Source organism: Kogia breviceps, chromosome 5, assembly GCF_026419965.1.
Source record: "Kogia breviceps isolate mKogBre1 chromosome 5, mKogBre1 haplotype 1, whole genome shotgun sequence".
NCBI classification, from domain to species: domain Eukaryota; kingdom Metazoa; phylum Chordata; class Mammalia; order Artiodactyla; family Physeteridae; genus Kogia; species Kogia breviceps.
In genome coordinates this window covers 4,800,515-4,820,886 of record NC_081314.1, presented here as the reverse complement: position 1 = coordinate 4,820,886, position 20,372 = coordinate 4,800,515, and the positions used below count along the sequence as shown (strand labels likewise).

The 20,372-nt window shown below is 34.2% G+C and overlaps 1 protein-coding gene across 6 annotated transcripts in view; it reads left to right on the top strand.

Annotated features, from left to right (window-relative positions):
* Positions 1-20,372, top strand: part of TSC22D2 (TSC22 domain family member 2) — a 57,919-nt gene that overhangs the window by 14,025 nt on the left and 23,522 nt on the right. For 2 of the 6 annotated variants that reach the window (XM_059064198.2, XM_067033589.1), the window contains exon 2: positions 3,938-4,009. The exons of 2 other annotated variants lie outside the window; for them this stretch is intronic. In XM_059064198.2, coding sequence (XP_058920181.1) covers positions 3,938-4,009 — 72 coding nt within the window. Of the gene's footprint in view, positions 1-3,937; positions 4,010-5,132; positions 5,216-15,621; positions 15,749-20,372 lie in introns of those variants that run through there. 2 more of the 6 variants (XM_067033588.1, XM_067033590.1) reach the window with 2 other exon arrangements.

Here is a 20,372-nt window from a genome sequence, read left to right as displayed (position 1 = left end):
TTGGTTTTGAAAATTTTCTACAAATAGGAAAACTGTTTTAGGTGAGTCTTCCTAAGAAGTGCTTGATTGGCTTTATATTAAGTTTAGTAGCTTACATTGACATCAAATATGTTGTTAGAGAACAGTTTTCAAATTTTATTTCTTGAGCAGAAGAGAATTTGTGACCAAAGCTGCATAAAATTCAATATTTCTAACACATTTTTAATATCATTTGCCTCTTGGTGCCTTCAGATTTCATAGGCTGTAAACTTGAAATGATCCCCATTAACAGTGTTTTCCATAAACTCTTAATTTCCTCAATTTTATGCCATTCCAAAACAGGGACGTCTTTGATCAGGCCATTCAGTATTTACAGATGGCTCTTTTGAAGTTCTTGATCAACTAGGTTTCACAGACATGACTCCTTTAATCTGTGCTGCTAATCAATGTTTTGAGACTAATTGTTGCTATTTGCGAAAAATCAGTTTATGGATAACATCCCAGCTTAAGTATTCCAGAAATCAGATATTTCATATTTTATAAGACTAAATGTTTATCCTTGGAATCTCAAGTATTTAAAATTTTTTACACTACATAGATTGTATAACTCCATATGGCTTATTCATTTTGAATATATATGTAAAAAGGAATTGTTAACTGCCAGCTTTTGCAACCTAAGTGTATTTGTTGACATGTTCTAAAGACTTTAAGTCCATATATAGTACTGTATTTTATTTCACAGTTATTTTTCTCGCCCCCAAGATATACAACTAACTGCAGATATGTTCTTTTTTCACTTCTACATTTGACCTATGAGAAACATTTCGTTATTAGTGTCTGTGCTGTAAAAATTCTGGAATTTCATAACTAAAGTCATGTGACTTTATTTAAAACCAATTTATTTGGCATTTGAATTTGATTCAGATTAAATATATATGTATATATTTTTCCAGAATCAGGGGATCTGAAGTTCTTCTAAAGAATATCTTCCTTAAAAATATATTGTAAATGTTCTTTAATGAATTTTGAATTCCCGACTTGCAGAATAACTTCCAAGTTTACTCTTTGTTATTTTCTTGTATTTACTACCTTCCTCTTTGTGTCATGTCACTCTGTTTATTTTAAACCCAAAGTCTCCAAACAGACCTGTGTGAATAGCAGACTTATTCCCATATGGTCTTGGGTGAGCCTGGTAAAAAAGCCAAATTGAGTTTTCAGTTGGTTTAGTTGGCTTTCATTTAATTTGGCAGACTGATTTTCTAAGTACAGTGAAAAAAAAGGGGCCTAGCAAATATATCTTGAGAGGATACAAGCTGTTAACTAAACAGTAGTTATCAACCTGTTAATTCTTTCTTGATATTAGTAGGTCCAATCAGTGCCTTTAATTGCCTTAGACCTAGTCAGGAGAAAAGTAGAGAAACAGTTAAAAGAACAGAAAGGAGTTGAAGTAGGGGAAGCAAAAAGAAGTACACACACTGAAGACTCCTAATTAGTCAAACAGTTGCTTTGGTGACATACTGGCATCTAGTGTCTATCTGCCTTTCCCAGATTTGGATCATCTAACAGATTACCCTACTGGTTAAAATATAAAATGCCTTCTAGAAAATATTTTTTTTTACAATTCAGTAGATAAATATAGGTCTTCTTAAAAATTTATTTATTTATTTATTTTTGGCTGCGTTGGGTCTTCATTGCTCCATGCAGGCTTTCTCTAGTTGTGGCGAGTGGGAGCTACTCTTTGTTGCTGAGCACAGGCTCTAGGCATGCAGGCTTCAGTAGTTGTGGTGCATGGGCTTCGTTGCTCCATGACATGTGGGATCTTCCCAGACCAGGGCTCGAACCCGTGTCCCCTGCATTGGCAGGTGGATTCTAACCACTGCACCACCAGGGAAGTCCCCAGTATGTGTCTTTTCAGTTTTGTTTTGTTTGTTTATTTATTTTTGGCTGTGTTGTGTCTTCATTCCTGTGCACGAGCTTTGTCTAGTTGCAGCGAGCCAGGGCTACTCTTCATTGCGGTGCATGGCTTTCTCATTGCAGTGTCTTCTCTTGTTGCTGAGCATGGTCTCTAGGCGCGTGGGCTTCAGGGCTCAGTAGTTGTGGCTGTGGGCTCTAGAGCGCAGGCTCAGTAGTTGTGGCGCACGGGCTTAGTTGCTCCGCGGCATGTGGGATCTTCCAGGACCAGGACTTGAACCCATGTCCCCTGCGTTGGCAGGCGGATTCTTAAGCACTGCACCACCAGGGAAGTCCTGATAATATATGTCTTCATGTCCTATGAGTTTTGAAATGGAATTCTATTGAGTGAGTATTTTATTTGATGATCATTGATATTTGATTGCTATTCCAGTAGAAGTTGGAAATAGTTTTCTTATTGTACTAATAATACTACAGACTCTCCTAAGGCACTAGTTAGTGTCTCAGAATTGCCATGTTGTATCTGAACCTCATTTTGACGATAAAGATAATAACTGTCATTTATTGAGCATTGACTAAATGCCAGGAGCACTAGTTACCTATTACCCTGCAAGGCTAGATGGTAATATCACCATCTAACTGATGGAGACAGACCTAGAGAGGTTAAAATTTAACTCTGTTATATGCTTAGCATAGTGGTTTAAGAGCATAAACCCTGGGACCAGATTGCCACTTAACTAGCTCTGTGACATTGGGCAAGTTACTTCTGTCTGACCCAGTTTCCTTATCTGTGAGATGGTAATAATAGTAGCACCTAGCCCTTAGGGCTGTTGTAGTCTTGAGTTTAATAAATGTAAAGCACTTAGAATAGTGTCTGGTATACAGTAAGCACTTATATTCTTAGCTTGCTACTGTTAATCTGCTACAACACCAGTCAGGAATTTTAGAAATGATGTGGCAAGTTTTTGTTGGCTCCCTATTGTATGGGTTGGGAGTGGCTGGAGACCATGGAAATATTCTGAGGTGGAGACAGAACTGTTAGAGAGCAAGTTTGTCCAAAGGTTAGTCTCCTGAGAACTTCTGAGATGTGAGGTGAAACCAGCATGCTGAGAGCTTGCCCCATTAAGATTCCATAGTTACAGCCCTAGGGAATGTGTCTCCAGGGAATAGTAGAAATGGATGGTGATAATGGTGTATAAGCTCTTACCCCTTAAAAGGGGCACTGTACAAATGGAGGAAGTTAGAAGGCTGCCCTCCAATTGCAGCACCATTTTTTGCCTTAACCCAGAGAAACCACCCATAAATAAATGAATTCTGAAGGTGGAAATTGTGTCAAGTCCAACCCAGAAAAGGACTCATTGGTCACCATCAAATCCTGTCAAATAGGTCCTATGAAGAATTTTCATATCATGAAGCTATTGTTTAACTAATTTTACATGAATACTGTATCTGAGAACAGTTCTGTTAAACTGTTAAATGTGTAGGGATTTATAAAGGCATCTGATACAGAGTAGTTGTTGATTTAGGCTATGAACTGGTCACATTCATATGTATGTAAATGTATATACACACACAACTGGGTGCTAGTTAGTATTTCATTTTATCTGTATTACGCCTTTTTTTTAGAAGTGTGATCCTGAATTGTTGTTAGGGTCTGCTGGATTTTGTCCGGTTTTTAAATTTCTTTCAAAATGTTTTTAATCAAGCTTATGTGGGTTTTTTTTCTTTTTATTAAAGCAGTTGCATTGTATTAGAAATCTAAAATCTTTTAAAAATTTTTTGGGAAATGAGTTTATTTAATTTTTTAAATTTTTATTGGAGTATAGTTGCTTTACAATGTTGTGTTAGTTTCTACCGTACAGCAAAGTGAATCAGCGATACGTATGCATATATCCCCTCTTTTGGATTTCCTTCCCGTTTAGGTCATTGAGTAGAGTTCCCTGTGCTATACAGTAGGTTCTCATTAGTTTTCCATCTTGTTTTGAAAAGTAAGTGATTTTACTGTACTTTCTCAACTTCATTTCCATTTGATTCTTGGATCTCACAGGAATCCTTCAACTGCTTTCTTCCAAGCGTTCCATTTGAACACGATTCAGGAATCAAAGAACCTCTGGGATAGGTATGAATACTTTCATATGGAATGCATACATGCAAAAGTGTATGCATGAACTGCTTTGCACTGTAATGGTTTCTCATCGTTAAAGCTTATCTTTATTATTTGGGGGGGAGAATCACATGGTATCCAGCATGGGACAAAGCAGCAAAATAAACCAAAAGGACAAACTGTATTTTAAATAGAATACAGACATACTTTCCTTTTTACTGCACTTAAAAGTGTATTTTTTGAAGGACTTTTTCTATTGGATTTTATTACATGAAATATCCCCTTACCCATGTGTATTTAATGTAAAAACATTTTATAAAATAAACTACCTACAGTTATTTTAATTTTGCGCCATTTTATATGATTTCTCTGTAAAAGTCGTAGTGACTCAAAGCAAAATGTTTTTTTATATTAAGAAATTGGAGGAGGGAAAGGACTAAGGTATCAAAGTAGTAGTCATTGTTTAATTCTCGGCAAGAAAATTTAACCTTAAGCTTGTTTGCTAGAATTCACCAGATCTGCATTGCTGTTTTATAAACCCCTAAAGCAGTTTGTTTTCTCACAGAAATGTTGTATAAATTTTATTTTTAACTTTTTAAAATATAGACTGAAGTCTTGGAGTTCATGTATGGCAGCAGATACTTTGGTTTATCTTTCTGCTTAATACACATTTTAAGTAGTATATGCTCTGTTCACTTATTTTGCTGAATATTTATTAGCACTCCATCATTCTGTGTCTAATTAATAGAAGTTGAGTGCAAACAATGTTTTTAAAACTCACACAAAGCTTTGTTAGATTCTTTTAACTCTGCCTGGCAGCGCATTTGTGTCCTTTGGCATATGTTGGATAACACTCCTAGACTCAACTGCATCTCTTTCATTAGAATAGAGTATTGCTATGTGCATGTACGTGTCATGTGAAGACATGGTCTACATTGCTCAGGAATGAGGAATGATAACAGTAATTCTTAGGCTTGACTTACTGTATCACTCAAGAAATTTTCTAACAAACTGTCTTTTTGGTGATGTGTTCCTTACTTAAAAATGTTTTTAAATGGTTACTTGTAGAACAAGAAGTTTTAAAATGTATAGTGCTATGTTTATAAATTCAATTTTTAAATTGAATTTGAATTTGTAGCAATATAAATTGAGACATAAATGCAAATTGTGGCATGAAACAAGCATGAAGTTTTAATCATTCAGATGGCTTACCAGATGTAGCCAGGGTGAGTACTTTTGGGGTGTACTTTATACTTTTCCCTTAGAAAAAGGAAAAATAGTACTCTTTAGAAATGTTATAAAATAGTTTTCAGACATATGGTAATTTATTTCAAATAGCTAACTTTCACGAGCTACCATGACATCAGTATGAATAATATCTATTATTTTCATCAAAACAATGTAGAAAGTTTTGAGCTTTATTTTTTATAATTTGGATCTATTTAAAATTTCTTTTCATTATAAAGCAGCCATAGACATTGCCTGTTCATCATTTGTTACAACTAAATACTCCTTATCTGTTTTCTTTTTTAGATGCCAGAAACGTTTAAGGTATCAGAAATCAGGCTAGCTGCTTTATCTATAGTTTCTCATGGGTTGAAAATATTTTCTCTTCTCCTTGGAGCCTCTTGTCCAGAACCAAAGAATTTTAACAGATACTTGGATACTTGTCTATAGTGTGTTAGTGCCAAAATATAATCAAAACTTATATTCTCTATCAGCCATTCTTCACTGTAAGTTGGCATGTTGGTACCAAGGTGACAAGCCCAATGCAGTAGAAACTGACTAGTGGCTTCCTTTTAGCTTTTCAACTAGCTTAATTAATTTTCAGTTGAGAAGAGCAGTAGTGGCTGGCCTTATTAGTTCTAACCATGTACAACTTCAGTTGGCAGGTATCTGCAAACTTTTTCATAGGTTATGAGCTAATAAAGTATTGTGGGACTGTTCATTCGTTTTCTTCGTAGACAGGGGTTGAAGATTAATGTGTGTTAAGCTTTGAAAAATATCTCACCAAGCTGCCTTGTTCATTTTTGACTATTATAAATTTAAGATTTTTAAAATATTATTAATAATTTGGCAATTATCAGTATTTTTCAAGGATGATTCTATTAAATAGAACCATTCAGAGATTTAAGGGACTATAAATTTCTTACATTATCTACTTAAGAGGTATAAATTTGCCTAGCAATGTGGATATATACCATATTTCAGGCTCCTGTTTATGAAATCTTAGAAATCATTTTCAGTAGGGGCAGCTTTAAAGCCCTGTGTCAGTTTTTATTAAACCTGCCGTAGATATGTGAAGATTCTTGGTTTTTGTCTTACTTGAAAGACTGGTATCTTTTCTTCCCCAGAATTCTTTCAGCAGACTATCTTTTAATCAAAATATAAGTAACTAATATACCTTCCTCACATTGACTCAGAGCTCTCTAATGGCCCCTTTGTTTTCTCCACTATTTAAATTAGAGTTAGCAAGTTGGGAAGCTTTCCCTCAGTCTGCTTCTGCCTATATTTAGATATTCTCTTTCCATTGATACCCAATGTTTTATTCAGTTATTATACTAAAGTCGAAGCTCCTGTCAGGCCTTCCTTTCCCTTTTCCTGTAGGTGCCATCATTTTCTGTCTTCTGCATTTGTCATTTGCAGAGTCATCAGGGAATCAGTCAGCTGAAATCATCACCAAATATAAGAATAATAGACACTGATAGCTAAAATAATACAGGGAGCCCAGATTATTTGCATTGACTGTTTATTAAAATGAATAATGTAGCTTTATGGAGATTATCTTACTCTCCAGGAAGCTTTTAAGCCCTGTGCCAATTTTTAGTGATAGCCTAGCCTATTGGCATTTCAGAATAGTAACTTGAAAATTTGACTTCCTGTTTTTTCTTCTTTAAAAAACAGCTTCCCAGACTTAATCATTATTGGCATTACTTTGTTACATCGACAGAATTAGTTTAGAAACCTATTCTGATGATCACTGGGGAGCAGGCTCTCATTGGGAGTCCTTTGTAAAAGCTAAGGGTAAGAATTTATAGCAAACAACTTTACCCTCTTTGTAAATATCAGGTCAGTAAGGTGAAGGGGAGTACTAGAGGGAAGAAACTTTACCTCAGGTTGACTAAAGGAAGAAATCAGGTAGCTTGTAAGGATTTATCCTTACTGATAAACACTTAAAAGTGTTTCTGCCTCAATGAAGAAAATACTTAAATGTAGTTAACAAATGAGAGTAACAGTTGCTAGGTGCACCATCCCCTTGAGTCAGCTTGTCCTTCCTCATGATAGCACCAATATTTAAAGAGAAATGAATAAGGAAAGTAATAAACATGAATTATTAACTTAAAATGAATGAGTAAGCTTATGTCTTTGCTTATGTCTTTTTCTAGATACTTGATGATTGCCGTTAAATTAAGTCTTTATAGTGATTACTTACATCTGTTTACATCTAGTTTCACAATTGTTGTATTAAAATGTTCTTGTTAAATAACCTCAAGTTATTTTGTGCTAGACAAGGCATCCAATATTTCCTGTCATTGTGAGATTTCATTTTTGAAGTTAGGAGTAAATCAGAACTAAACTACTCCTATGACACAATTTGTTTTGTTTCACTTATACTCCAGGAAGCTTGGATACATCATTAACACCCACTTGTTAACCCACATGGTAAAAACTCAGGTTTCAGAATTTGGATAATGTAGTTTTTGAATGCTCGGTGCTAATGACTTTTTAAAAATCTTTTTATTGAAGTATATTTTGTATCAGAAAAGTCCACCATTCATAAATGTACAGCTCAAACTGAACATATCTGCATGACTAGCAGCACCCAGATCAAGGTACAGTAGTATAAGCTCTTCATGACCGCTTCGTGTCCCCTTCCTATTATTTCCCTCCTCTATCTTAACTTGCAGTAAGTGGAATCATACACTATGTATTTTGTGTCTGTCCTCTTTTATCCAGTATTATGTTTGAGGTTCATCTATATGTTTCTGCATAGTGGATCTGAACTACATAATTTTAAAGAATCACCACGGTGGGTTACTTGTTAGAGATTGTTACTGGTTAAATGTTCTCTCCTAATAATTATACTCTAAGTACCTTGAGGATGTAAGCCCAAACTGTTATGTAACCACACCAAATATATTTCCTAATAATTTGTACCTAGTACTTACATAATTTATTATCTGATTATATTTTGACCAGTTTCAGTTAAGGATATCTAGTAGAGGATAATCAGGGATGCTAAAATTTAGAGGAAAAGTTTTTAATGGCCTGTCATCTTTTTAGGACTGGATCTCAGATTTAGATGAAAACCTAAGAACATGCTTATAAAATGTCCAGATGATGTTAAAGCAGGAAGTCATAGCTATCATTGGATGATAGTATTTGTGAATTTAACAGTCTACAGTATGCGGCAATTGAGAAAGTGAAAGAACGTGTATGTAAATTCAGGGAGGTTGAAACTTAAGTTGAATAGGTAGAGTAAAAAGTACCTAGATACTAGTTGGCTGCATTTTACAGTAATTGGTTAGCAAGTGACAAGCCTGCTACAAAAGCTAATGTAATTTGAGGCAATATTTATCTAACTAGAATGAATAGGAAAAGATGGTGACAGACCTATTGTACTCCATTTCTATATGATAGTTACTCTAAATACAAAGCTAACTAGAAAATCTACTTTCTTTATATTCCACCTGGACAGCCAGGTGGGTGTTTCAACAGACCGGCTTGAGCTTACTTTCTGAAAGGAGATGGGCCCCCAGGGAAATAGTCTTGCCAATCACCAGAAATAATAAAGCTGTCATCCTATTAATCAGGAATGTTTGACTTTGAGGTTTAGAGCCAATTACTTTCAAAATCCTTACCTGTGTGGAGTTTTATTGGCCCACCACTTAATTCTAAAGGAAAAAAGAAAAGAGGTAAGAAAAGTTTTGAAATTGATCTCCTTTACTTCTGTTTTGTCTTTGTTGCCCATGATTTTAAGAGAACCTCAAAGAGCTGTGAGTTTGCTTAAGGAATGGAAGGCTAGCAAACTATTGTCTATTAGGAAAGAATTCCCATGTCAGAGACAATTAAGTGGTGGCCACAAATTGGGAAACCAATGATTGGGTAGAATTCGGTCACGCAGAGTGAAAGGACTGAGGGAAAAGGTACCTTCCAGTTAGAGGAAATACTGTGAACCACTGTGGAAGTACAGGGCATATGTGATAAGGATGGTTAAATTTGATTGGTGCATAAAACATGTGAAGACAACAGAGAAGAAATGGTGGATTGGATAGAGATCAGAGATATTAGAAAGGTAATGAAGGCCTGAATTAGGCAATGGAGATGAGGAAAGAATGGTTATCAGAAGGTTAGAATTGAATAATTTTGCTACTGATTAGATATGATAGGGAAGCAGTCAAATTTGACTCCAACGTGTCAGACCTGATTGAGGGAATGGTGGTACCATTAGGAAGTATTAGTGAAATAGTTGGTTTGGGAAGGAGAAAACAGTGATGAGATTTTTGTTTCGAGTCGAAGAGCCAGTGGAAAGTCAACGTGGAAGTAAGTACTCAGGGTTCAGCTTTCGCTGCAGACTTGCAGCTTGGTAGAGAAGTTAAGGCTAGAAGAGATTGAATAATCTTTTATTTATTTGTTTCTTTGTTTATATTATTTTATTTTAGAGTTCAAGCTTTAGGAAAGGCTAACATTTCCTAGGAACAGAGTAGGGGAAAAGAATCCAGCCAGGACCTTGGGCAGCACTACCTACATTTAGAGAACAACAGAAACTTTGAAGAAGATAGTGGTCTTAGAGACTAGAAGATTCTAAGAATATTATTTCCTAACCAAAAAGAAGGGAAAATCTTTGAATCTCTGTTTTGAAAAAATTTTTAATTTTCAATAATCTTACCAAGTTCAACATTTGTGAACATTTAGTCATACTTGCTTTATCATCCTAACATATTATTTAGGAGCCATTTAAGAGTAACTTGCAGATAGCATGTCTATTAACCCCAAAATACTTTAGCATGTTTCCTATTATGTAAAAAATAGTATAATTACCAAATTCAGATTTGTTACACTATTATCTAATATGTAACATACAGTTCATTTTCACATTTTTGCCAGTTGTCCCAATAATGTCATTCATGACCATTTTTTACCTGATCCAAGAGCCTAAACAAGATCACAGATAACATTTAATTATGAAACACCTGTCTTTTTTCCTCCTGTTTTATATAAATAAATAAGTACTTCACATCTATTAGCCTCCTTTAAGATTGTTTAAATATTCACCAAAAAAGGAAGTGCTAATGTTCTGGATGAAATACTGGGAAAAAATGCATCTGCTTAACTAGTACAGTATTACAGGGGCTGGGGAGAAGAGAGAGGAAAGGGAGTACTGCCTAAAATCCAGCTAAAACAACTACTGGGATTAGAGAAATTTTTAAGAGGAGTCTTTTATTTCTCAAAGTTTAGTAGGGGGTGGCAAGAGAAGAACATGTGGATATCAATGTGGGTATATCCCTTAGAACAGAAATTGAGGTATATTCTTACACTAGTTTTTTCTGTACTGTGATTTTTATACATATGTATTAAATTGGGATTTTAATTATCTTGAGTTGAGAAAAAATAGTATAATTTGAAGACATTTTTACTCACCACTTGGGTTCACAAAGTATGTGACTGCTATCCTTTATGGTCTGTTGTATCTTCCTAGTTTTATTGTGATAGTTGGCCTAAGGTGGATTGTCTGCTGCCAGATTTTTAACCATAGATCTGTATCTCATTGTTTGAAGTGGTGTTTCAGTGGATCCTAAGCATTTCTTCTCCTCTTAGCTTTTCTGTGGCTAGCTGAAATGGGACACCTGACATGCTGATATTATTTTCAGCACATGACTGGGCTTCAGAATTGGTGATGAGAAATTATTAACTGCTCATCCACTGTTACATGCTTCTGTTCATGTGTCTACCACCTTCTTCTTTAGTTAGTTAATTTTCTCTACGTAAGTCACCACAGCGTACCTACTCTGAGAGGTCTTGATAATTATTTTCAGCGTGAAATTTGAGAAACAATTAAAAAACTCAGAAATAGTTGGTAAGGTCTCTTTGTTATTGTTGTATTTTAACTTTTCATCAGATGGGTTTTAAGTAAACCAAGGCTTTGAACAGAACAGAAAAGTGTGTGTATAATTTGCTAAACCCATCTTATTTTTTTCCTGAAGAATGTAGAACTCTGTAGTAAAGCTTTTTAAGAAAAGACTGTTACTGAACTTGTTCAGATGAGAAGGAAATTTAAATATAGCCTGAAATTATTGAACCAGAACAAACATATAACATCTGTTTGGGGGTTTTTTCCATTCTAGTTCTTCAGCAATTTAAAAGTATGAACTCATACCTCTTCTATGTATTTAAACCTGCAGATAGTTTTGGCAGCCTATTGAGAAGAAAGAAATGTTAAGTGGAATTATTTTAATATTTTGTTTTCATTAAGATTTGGGTTGGTAGGTAGTTAGATGAGAGAAATGACTGACTCTATTCTAGCTGACATTCTTTGTGTGTGTGCGTGCACTTGTACTAATATTCTAAATCACACAAATCAGGAAATGTATTAGATTTTTGTGATGGATATAGAGCATTTAAATGCATTTGCTTACCAGAAATTAGCTTCTGTGTTTAGGCTTCACTTGACAACTTCTAAAATATTTTCCACATTTGACAAGTAAATTTAAATAGGTGGTAATAATTTAGAATGTGTATTCATTGATAAATATCCTCAAGAAGTAGCATTTTTATGCTGTTTTGTTTCCTGGTTATTGTCAGAGTTTGAAGATCCCCGGTGGTAAATACTAAAAAATTTGGACGATGCTCATTGTATTTTTTTCGGTTTTTAATTGTGATATTTGGCCCAGAAATAGTGGTGCTGTAACCTGTGTTCTGGAAGCCCAAAACATCTTTCTATAAATACATGTCTGCTAGTGGTAATAACAAGATAAAGAAGGTATTCCCTTTCTAGATCTACATACTATTAGAAGGAGAACAGGAAGGGAAAAAGAGTTGTTTCTGACTAATCCCACTCATGTTCACAGTGACTATTAACCATTAATCTTCAGAAAATTTCTGTCTTTATTTACAGCAGCTGTTTCTTAGATATTGCTAACTTAGTCCAGAAAATGTTGCTAAATGTATGTCTGGGATAGTCATAACAGTTTGTTTCAAGAAATTAGACGTTAACTCTTAGGCGTAACATGTGATGATATTTTTTTTTTTTTTTTTTTTTTTGTGGTACGCGGGCCTCTCACTGTTGTGGCCTCTCCCGTTGTGGAGCACGGGCTCCGGACGCGCAGGCTCAGTGGCCATGGCTCACGGGCCCAGCCGCTCCGCGGCATGTGGGATCTTCCCGGACCGGGGCACGAACCCGCGTCCCCTGAATCGGCAGGCGGATTCTCAACCACTGCGCCACCAGGGAAGCCCTGTGATGATATTTTAAATTTTAAGAACATTTATATTTCTTTTATGTTAACTGTAATTAACAAGAGCTCGAAGTCAAATATATAGCTCTGTGTTAACAAAGCCTGCAGGACCTTATTGCATATATTTGAGTAACACACAACTTGCTTCCGCTTACTTTGTTTTTTCCATTTTTATCTTCTCCCACCCCCAATTTCAATTTCCTTTTTTTTTTTTTTTTTTGGTATCCTCTCTATAAGCTGTTTCTACTCCTTTTGAAAGAAAGAAGAGTATGAATCCTTTGTGAATAAGCATGATCTGTTAAAAATATCGATCACTATCTTGTTAGAGCTCCTTTTCAAAGCTGCATTAATGAAATTCTTGCGTATCTTGCACCAGTAGGTGCATTTGATACAATACATAAAATGCTAAAAACCTTTTTTTTAAGTTTTTAACATAACTGATCATTGTCTTAAATTATATCTTGGCTCAACCACAGGTACAAGTTTCCTATAATTGTGTATGTCTTTCTATATGTGAGTTTCTTGGAACACTGTGTGTCAGTGTTCTTATTCTGTTAGGTACGTGTGGGCTAATTTTTTTTCCATAAGTTTATCTTTGATATTTCTAGTCTAATTTCTCCAATACATATGGAAAGACTATATGTAATTATCAGGGGCATGCAGAGTTGCCCCATTTTCCCCTTTTCACCATTAAAAAATAAGCATTTCTGACCTTTACAGAAGCAAGCATTGATCTATATAATGTCTAAGAATTCTCAAAACAGTGTAGTAAACTTTTTAAAGGAATGTGTTTTACACTTTGAAAGTGAAATTTTGTACCAAAAGAAGCTAAGCGCATTCATTCAAATAGCAAGTTCCTTTAGGAACTCTTAGGTATAGGTTTGTCTGATTTCACATATCAGTTTTCAAATAATGACTTGGAAATTGCATGTCATCTACCTCTTTGCCCCTGTGCCCACTCTTTTGTTCTATTAATATAATTTTGCCATAAAATAAGCTAAATAATGGTAAACTTAAGCCTAGTTCTTGCTGGACTATACTATAAGAACTTTCAGTAGCACGTTCTCGGTTAAATGGGATTTTTTTCCTCTCAATTAAAGAAGAATGAAATGATATCTATAGGAAGTGTTCAAGATTTGTTTTTGATAGCAATCTTGCCAGAGATTCAAGATTATGATTGATATATTAGAACAGCTTTCTAAATAAATATTCATTTTTAGGAGAATTCTAATTTTAAGTTAAATTTTAAATGATATCTAATTAATCTTAACTCTGTTACTCATCCACAAGCACTTCAGTTACTCAGTTTTATTTCAGATTTTTAATAAGGATTTCCTACATGTTGGAATTTAGTGATTGAAACTCTTCAGTTGTGAGCCTTTTACTCGGTAACAGCTAATTTTGAAAATGCATGCTCGGGAAAAATTTGATACAGAAGTTTTACATACTTTCAGTGTATACAGCTCTTACGTCCTAAATTTCCTATACACTTGTATGGTGCACACACCCTTAAAATTATCTTTTTCATAAGCTTCACAGTAAAATAACGAAGTCTGCTTTATATGGCTGGTTTAATTCTGTCTTCCAAAGATTTTTTTTTCCAGGCATTTATCATAACAGTGATTGTTGTTGGCAGTTCCTTTAACAAAGGACCCAGTAATCTGCCCTTTAAATGACCAGTTCATCAAAGCCTTACAGACAAGCAAATTACCAGCATTACTGATAGATATATCTCAGGAAGCGTTTACTTTGCTAAATAAGTATTGTATCTTCTCATGAGACTTGTCCTTCAAAAGAGTAAATCATTAAAGTATCTTCTTTTGTTTTTTAAATTATGGTAGTATTTTGGTTGATAGGAGACAAGAGTTGCATGAAAACTTTCTAAAAACATTTTGGTAATAATGTTGATGAAATGACCACAACCTTAAACTATTATTTATCCAAATAAATATGGATTTTTGCCTTCACCAGGTGATTACTGTCTTTTCAAAGCACAGCCTTATAATGTAGTTGTGTGGTTTTATTGAAGTCAAATGTGTTGTGAGATTACATTTGGAAAGATTATATTTGTAAATTGGAAAAATTCTAATAGATCTTCAGATTATATAGAAGACTTTTAAATGACTGTGTGTGTTTAATAGAAAATTTCCATTAAAAGTTAAAATCTATTATAACAACGTAACTCCATCCCCCTGTATTTGGGTCAAATATCTCTGGAGAGATGGCTGCAGAGTTTCCTTTACAGTGCTGTCTTTGAGTTTTCTATCGGTTTGCATGTATTAATCTTCTTGAATAAGGGCCTCCTCCTTTCCCCCTCCCCCTTACCCCATTATGCCATTTTATTTAGGGGGTTAATGTAGGTAAAAATATGCCCATAAATATGTGGGTTGCCTTTTCTGTGGATTACTGGCAACTAAAAATACAAATCAGCATTTTTATCAAACAGAAAATGTTATTAATATTACCTTCCAGCGATTAAAATAGGTGCCCAATTGAAAGCCTTTTTAAAAAATTTAATAAATGTAAGATTATATTCTTAAGGAAGTAAGTTTTACCATTATTAAATCCTCCTGCCCCCAATTTCCTTCCATGCCCATACGCAGATGAGCAGTAGGGTTACTCCTGAATAGGATGCATTGTTATATCTATTATATAAAACACATAATAACATTTCATTCTTTCCATCATGTTCTCCAATTTTAAAATTGGGGATGATAGAGATAGACTAGGATTTAGGTACAAAAATTGAATGCTGTCTTGAGCATTTAAATGAATGATATAGATTATTACTGATCCAGCCACCTATGCTGTGTAAGTCTAGAAATTCATATATGGATGTGGACCAAACCATAGAACTCAAGTGCCATTCTGCAGGACTACAAAGCTCTCTGTACCAAGTTATGGTGTTAAATCTTAATTTCTGGATCATGATCTTAAACCTTTGATTGGTTCCATTTCTACTTGACTCGTTTACTAACAAGTATTCTGATGGCCTGAAAGTCCATGTTATTTAAAGTTTGAAGTATCCATATCAAATATGAAATTATTTTACATTAAAAAATACTTAAGTACAAAATATCAGTTGTGTAATCATGGTAAAACATACAACTTTGCTATAAAAGATTTCTAAAGGCTATTTGATTAAAACACTTATTTACTTAAACTCTTTGCTAGAATTTTTTTTAGAATTCAGCATCGGAGGAGGAATGTGACATAATAATGATCGAAAGCCGAAAGTTTAAAAGTTGTGATGCCCTCACATGGTTGGAGGGTTATTCTAGCTTCTAAGGACTGAATGTTGTCCACAAGAGTGTCTCATCAGGTCATAAATTGGTAAGACTTAATGGATTAGATTTTATGTATTATACCTGATGTTATTGTATTGAGATGAATATTTATGAACAAACTGAGCACATTGTATAACTTAAGAGTATAGTATTAAATATTATAAGTTAAAATTTGGAATTTTAAATACTTGGAGTATGTAATTCTTTCAGAGTCTCATGAGGCTCAAGACCCTGTCTTTGCAGTGGTGTTTAATAATCAGTTTAAAAAATAAAGTGACATCCTATATTATAGTAAGATTATTTAAATATTGCTATTGCATCTGCTGTAGATGCTTACAATATAGTTAGGGGCCCCATATACCGTCTAGTTAATATCCCAAGAGATATTTGAGAAATAATATATTAATCTTTTATTTTTATAAAAAAATTTTCATCCATTTTCTCCACGAAATATAATTTAAATAGTTCTATTACTTGTGGAATTTTATTTTTCTCAATAAAAGGCATTTTTCCTGCCGTCTCTAAAACTAAAAGCCAAAGAAATTTTCTCAGTTCCTAGTTGAGAACACCTAAGATGACAATATCAAATGAAAATGATATATTTGAAGTCAATGTACACTTTTTGTGTGCCCTGAAAAAACATTTCCTTTCAGAACTGTATTCTGCTTAGAAAGCAAAAATTTTCAAATTTGTTTAGTATACCTTCTTATTTTGCTTTGTTTTACACAGCTGTATTTTGTAGGGGGACTCAAAATAATACAGTTTAGATTAGGATAATACTATTTAGATTCGGATATCATAATCTTCAACCTCATGATGATCATATTTTGTGTATGAAGAAAAAGAATCTGGGTTAAGTTATACTTCCAAGGTTATACAGAAAATATTAGAATTAATATTTTCATTAAAATATGGTGCACATATCCTATAAGTCTATCAAAGTTATTTGAAAGTATCATCTAAATAGGCTACAATATCTATTTCTGACCTTATTCTTAACCAGAGATATGATATTCTCTTATACACACACATACCCATTCTGTCTTTTGAATAATATTCTAAATTGTTTCAGATAATACTATTCCATGACTTCATGTTGATCATATTCTGTATATAAACTTAAGGTTCTTAAACCAGTAATAACAATCAATGGTAGTCTGGAAGGAAATACAACAAAACTGTTGTCCCTTATTCTATATATATTTTTCATTTTTATTTTTTTATTTTCTACAGTATATCTGTATAACTTTGGTAGTTAGGCAAATACATTCTAATTTCTTTAGTAGGATATCCATATTTAGTAGTCAGTGGGTGGCCTTCAGGGGATCCTGAAGCCTGTGGAATTTTGGATAGAACTTTATGTATGTTTTCAGTGAAAAGTTCAGAGCATTTGCCAGGTTTTCAAAAACAGCTGAGTAACAATTGCTAGTGAATGTTAGTGTCTAAGGGACAAGCCTCGTTAGACACCCAAGTGTGTGACTTATGAAGAAAGTTTTTAATGAATACACTGATCTGTTAACTCCTACTGATATTTTTCCAAGGCTAGTTTATTATAAGTGACGATTAGACTGATAGAACAAATCAGAGCCTAATTGCTTTTAGTTTAGAAATTGCATTCTGTCCGTCTCTGTGCTCAAGTGTTGATTGGATTTCTCCACAGAGTAGTTGCTTTTTTTTGCTACTTAGTGGTTACTGTGTGTCAGGGACTGCTAAGTAAAAATACTTAGCGTGATACCATAGTAAGTATTTTTTGACATGTTATCTCATTTAGTGTTCACAGCAGTTGTATAGATACTATCAATAGCCTCAGTTTATAGAGAAGAAAATTGAAAGCCTAGAGAGATTAAGCAACTTTTTCGGGTCACATAGCCATTAAGTGGTAGAACTAGGATTCAAATCTAGCTTTCTAAGTGGACCCTGGGCTCTCAATTGGTATGCAGGTATGGAGAGTAACCCTGGAAAACTTGAAGGATAAGGTAAGGGAAAATTTCATGTTGTATGAAGATGTGAATACATAAATTTGATTTCCTTTGAACTTAAGTATTAATGGCAATGGGTCATCCTCATTATAAAACCATCTTTTAAAGCACTTGCCAAAAATAAATTTGGTAAGTTGCTGACTATCCAAAATCATTTATTGTATTGTAAAATAACCTCCATTCAAATTTAATGCTTATACTTATAAGCAACTATATATGTATTAGAAAAGTTTTAGTACTTACTAGAATAGTATTGTACTAAGTGTAACCATTAAGGAATTCACCCTTTAATATTTGGGATTTATAAATAGCAAACACTGGAAGCAGTTTAAAAAGCTACTTCAAGCTGTGAATGTTTCTTGGGATAGGGACATGAATCACATGTAAAACCCCCTACTAAGCCACATCACATTTGCCCTTAGTTGTGAATAATTCTATAAAGAAACCTCTTTTATGTCTACTTTTAAAACATTTTTGCAGCAAAATTTATTTGGGGAGGGGAAATGGATTTTTTTATTGAGCACCTGCTTTGTGCAAATCCTTTTCATTGGTTTAATTTTATCCTCAATGAGCTCCAAACCTTATAACCTTAAGTGTTTATAATAAAGTTCCTGAGTCTAAATATGGCTTAAAGGTAAGTCTACAATAATAGTACTGCTTAAAACAAAAACTGTAAGAATTTTTTTTCTTCAGTTGAATTGAAATAGACTGCAGGTCAAGTATAAACTTGATTGAAAATATACAAACAACGTAATAGGTCATCAGAATATGAGAACCCTATATTAAAAGTCCCCTTTCAGATAATATATTTGTACGCCAGCTTTTTTAGTAGTAATATATGTACCCTTTCAAAATTAAGCTATGGAAGTTTGGGAAATAGAATAAGAACAATTACACCTAATCCATGTTTTTTTTTTTTTAACACAATTGCTATCTCAATGTTTACATATTCCCTTCCAGACTTTGAGCACATATTCATGGATATTAATAGTTGCAATCATGGTTAAGTAGCTTTTAAATAGTTTTTAGTGTTCCAAATATTTGTCCATTTGTACAAAGCTTATACTGATATATATAAGTTTTGAATTTTGGACTGATATTTCGACATCTGTGAAACCATCCTTTCCAGTTTTTCTTCCTATCTCTCTGGTTGTTTCTTCTCAGTCCCCTTGGCAGACTTTTCCTTTCTTTTTGTGCCTTTAAGTATTATTGGTGTACTCAGGATGACGTCCAGACCCACTCTTCACATTCTTCATCATGCTAAGAGCATATAGATGGCTTTGGATGTCCTCTATATGCTGTAGGAAGCCATGTATATGCACTTGGCACTCAAACTCATTACCTGTGCATCTGTCCTTACATTCAAATTTCCCTGATTTTTCAACAGCCAACTTTCATAGCTATCTGATCTTTCATAACCAGTTAATGACAAAGTGCTGCCATGTCTACCTCCTGAGTATTTCTTCAGCATGTTCATCTCTCTCATCATCTATTCAGGGCACAGTCCTTTCTTAATTGGAATTGCAACAAACTTCTAACTGACGTTCATTATTTGAGTTTTCTAAGGTGGCTAACTGTACCTGCTGTTCTTTTTACTTGGAACATTTGTGTGTGTGTATCCTTTTCTTCTCCACCTAACTGTGGCACTTCCTCTACTAAATATTTTTCCTTGACCCTAGATCTTGATTATATGCTCCCACAACACCCTCTATAATCTTGCCCTGTCTGAGCATTTATCACACCTCTAACTTGTCTGTCTCTTTCATTAAATTGTAAACTCTGGGATTATGTTTATTTGATAGTGTATTTCCTTAAAAAGCAAGAGTCAGCTGTAAAAATTAAATCACCTAACTCCTAAGTCAATATTCCTTGAGTATTTTATGACATTTAGATTTAGGCCACTATACCTTACTAATACAGATTACACAGTTAACGTATTAAGTGCTTACCATGTGCCAGACATTCCTGTGTTATGTCACTGAATCCTAGCATCTGGTCCTATTATTATCCTTTGGAGAGGCTAAATAACTTGTGTGAAGTCATATCATAAAAATCATGGAGTTGGGATTCAAACCTGGGTATGACTCCAGAGCCAAAGCCCTTTTCTTTGATACCACCTCCGAGTTTATCTTCTGAGTCTAGAATTATAAATCTGAGTTGGAGGGGAATTTAATGGTCATTTATTCCAACCACTTGTCTCATACTTGAATCGTGTCTGCAACACACCTTCCAAGTTGTCATCTACCCTTTGAACACCTCCAGTGATGTTTACCTTAGCATCCTGGTCTTCTTTCTTTTTCCATTTCATGTTTAAACCTTTTATAAATCCTTCCTGTACAGCAGAGAATCTAAAATGTGAAGCAGAAAAATATCTTGCCATCACTTAAAGATTTAGGAAAGCGATGAGGTTCATGTAAAAATGTAAGCTGCAGTACAGTCTATGAAAACATTGAACCGAGCATATTCTCTAGTTAGTTCTGTTAGTTTTCTTATCTGCTATAATCAAGAATATGGGTTCTAGTTCATGGCCTTAAGTCATCGGTTTTATTTCTAAAGCTCTTTTTCAAAATGGATAAGGAGACATTGCTTAACATCTTAGAGGTCACAAGGATGTTTCCCCTCTTCGAAATTCGGACTCCTTTATATGTGCTTTGATCCA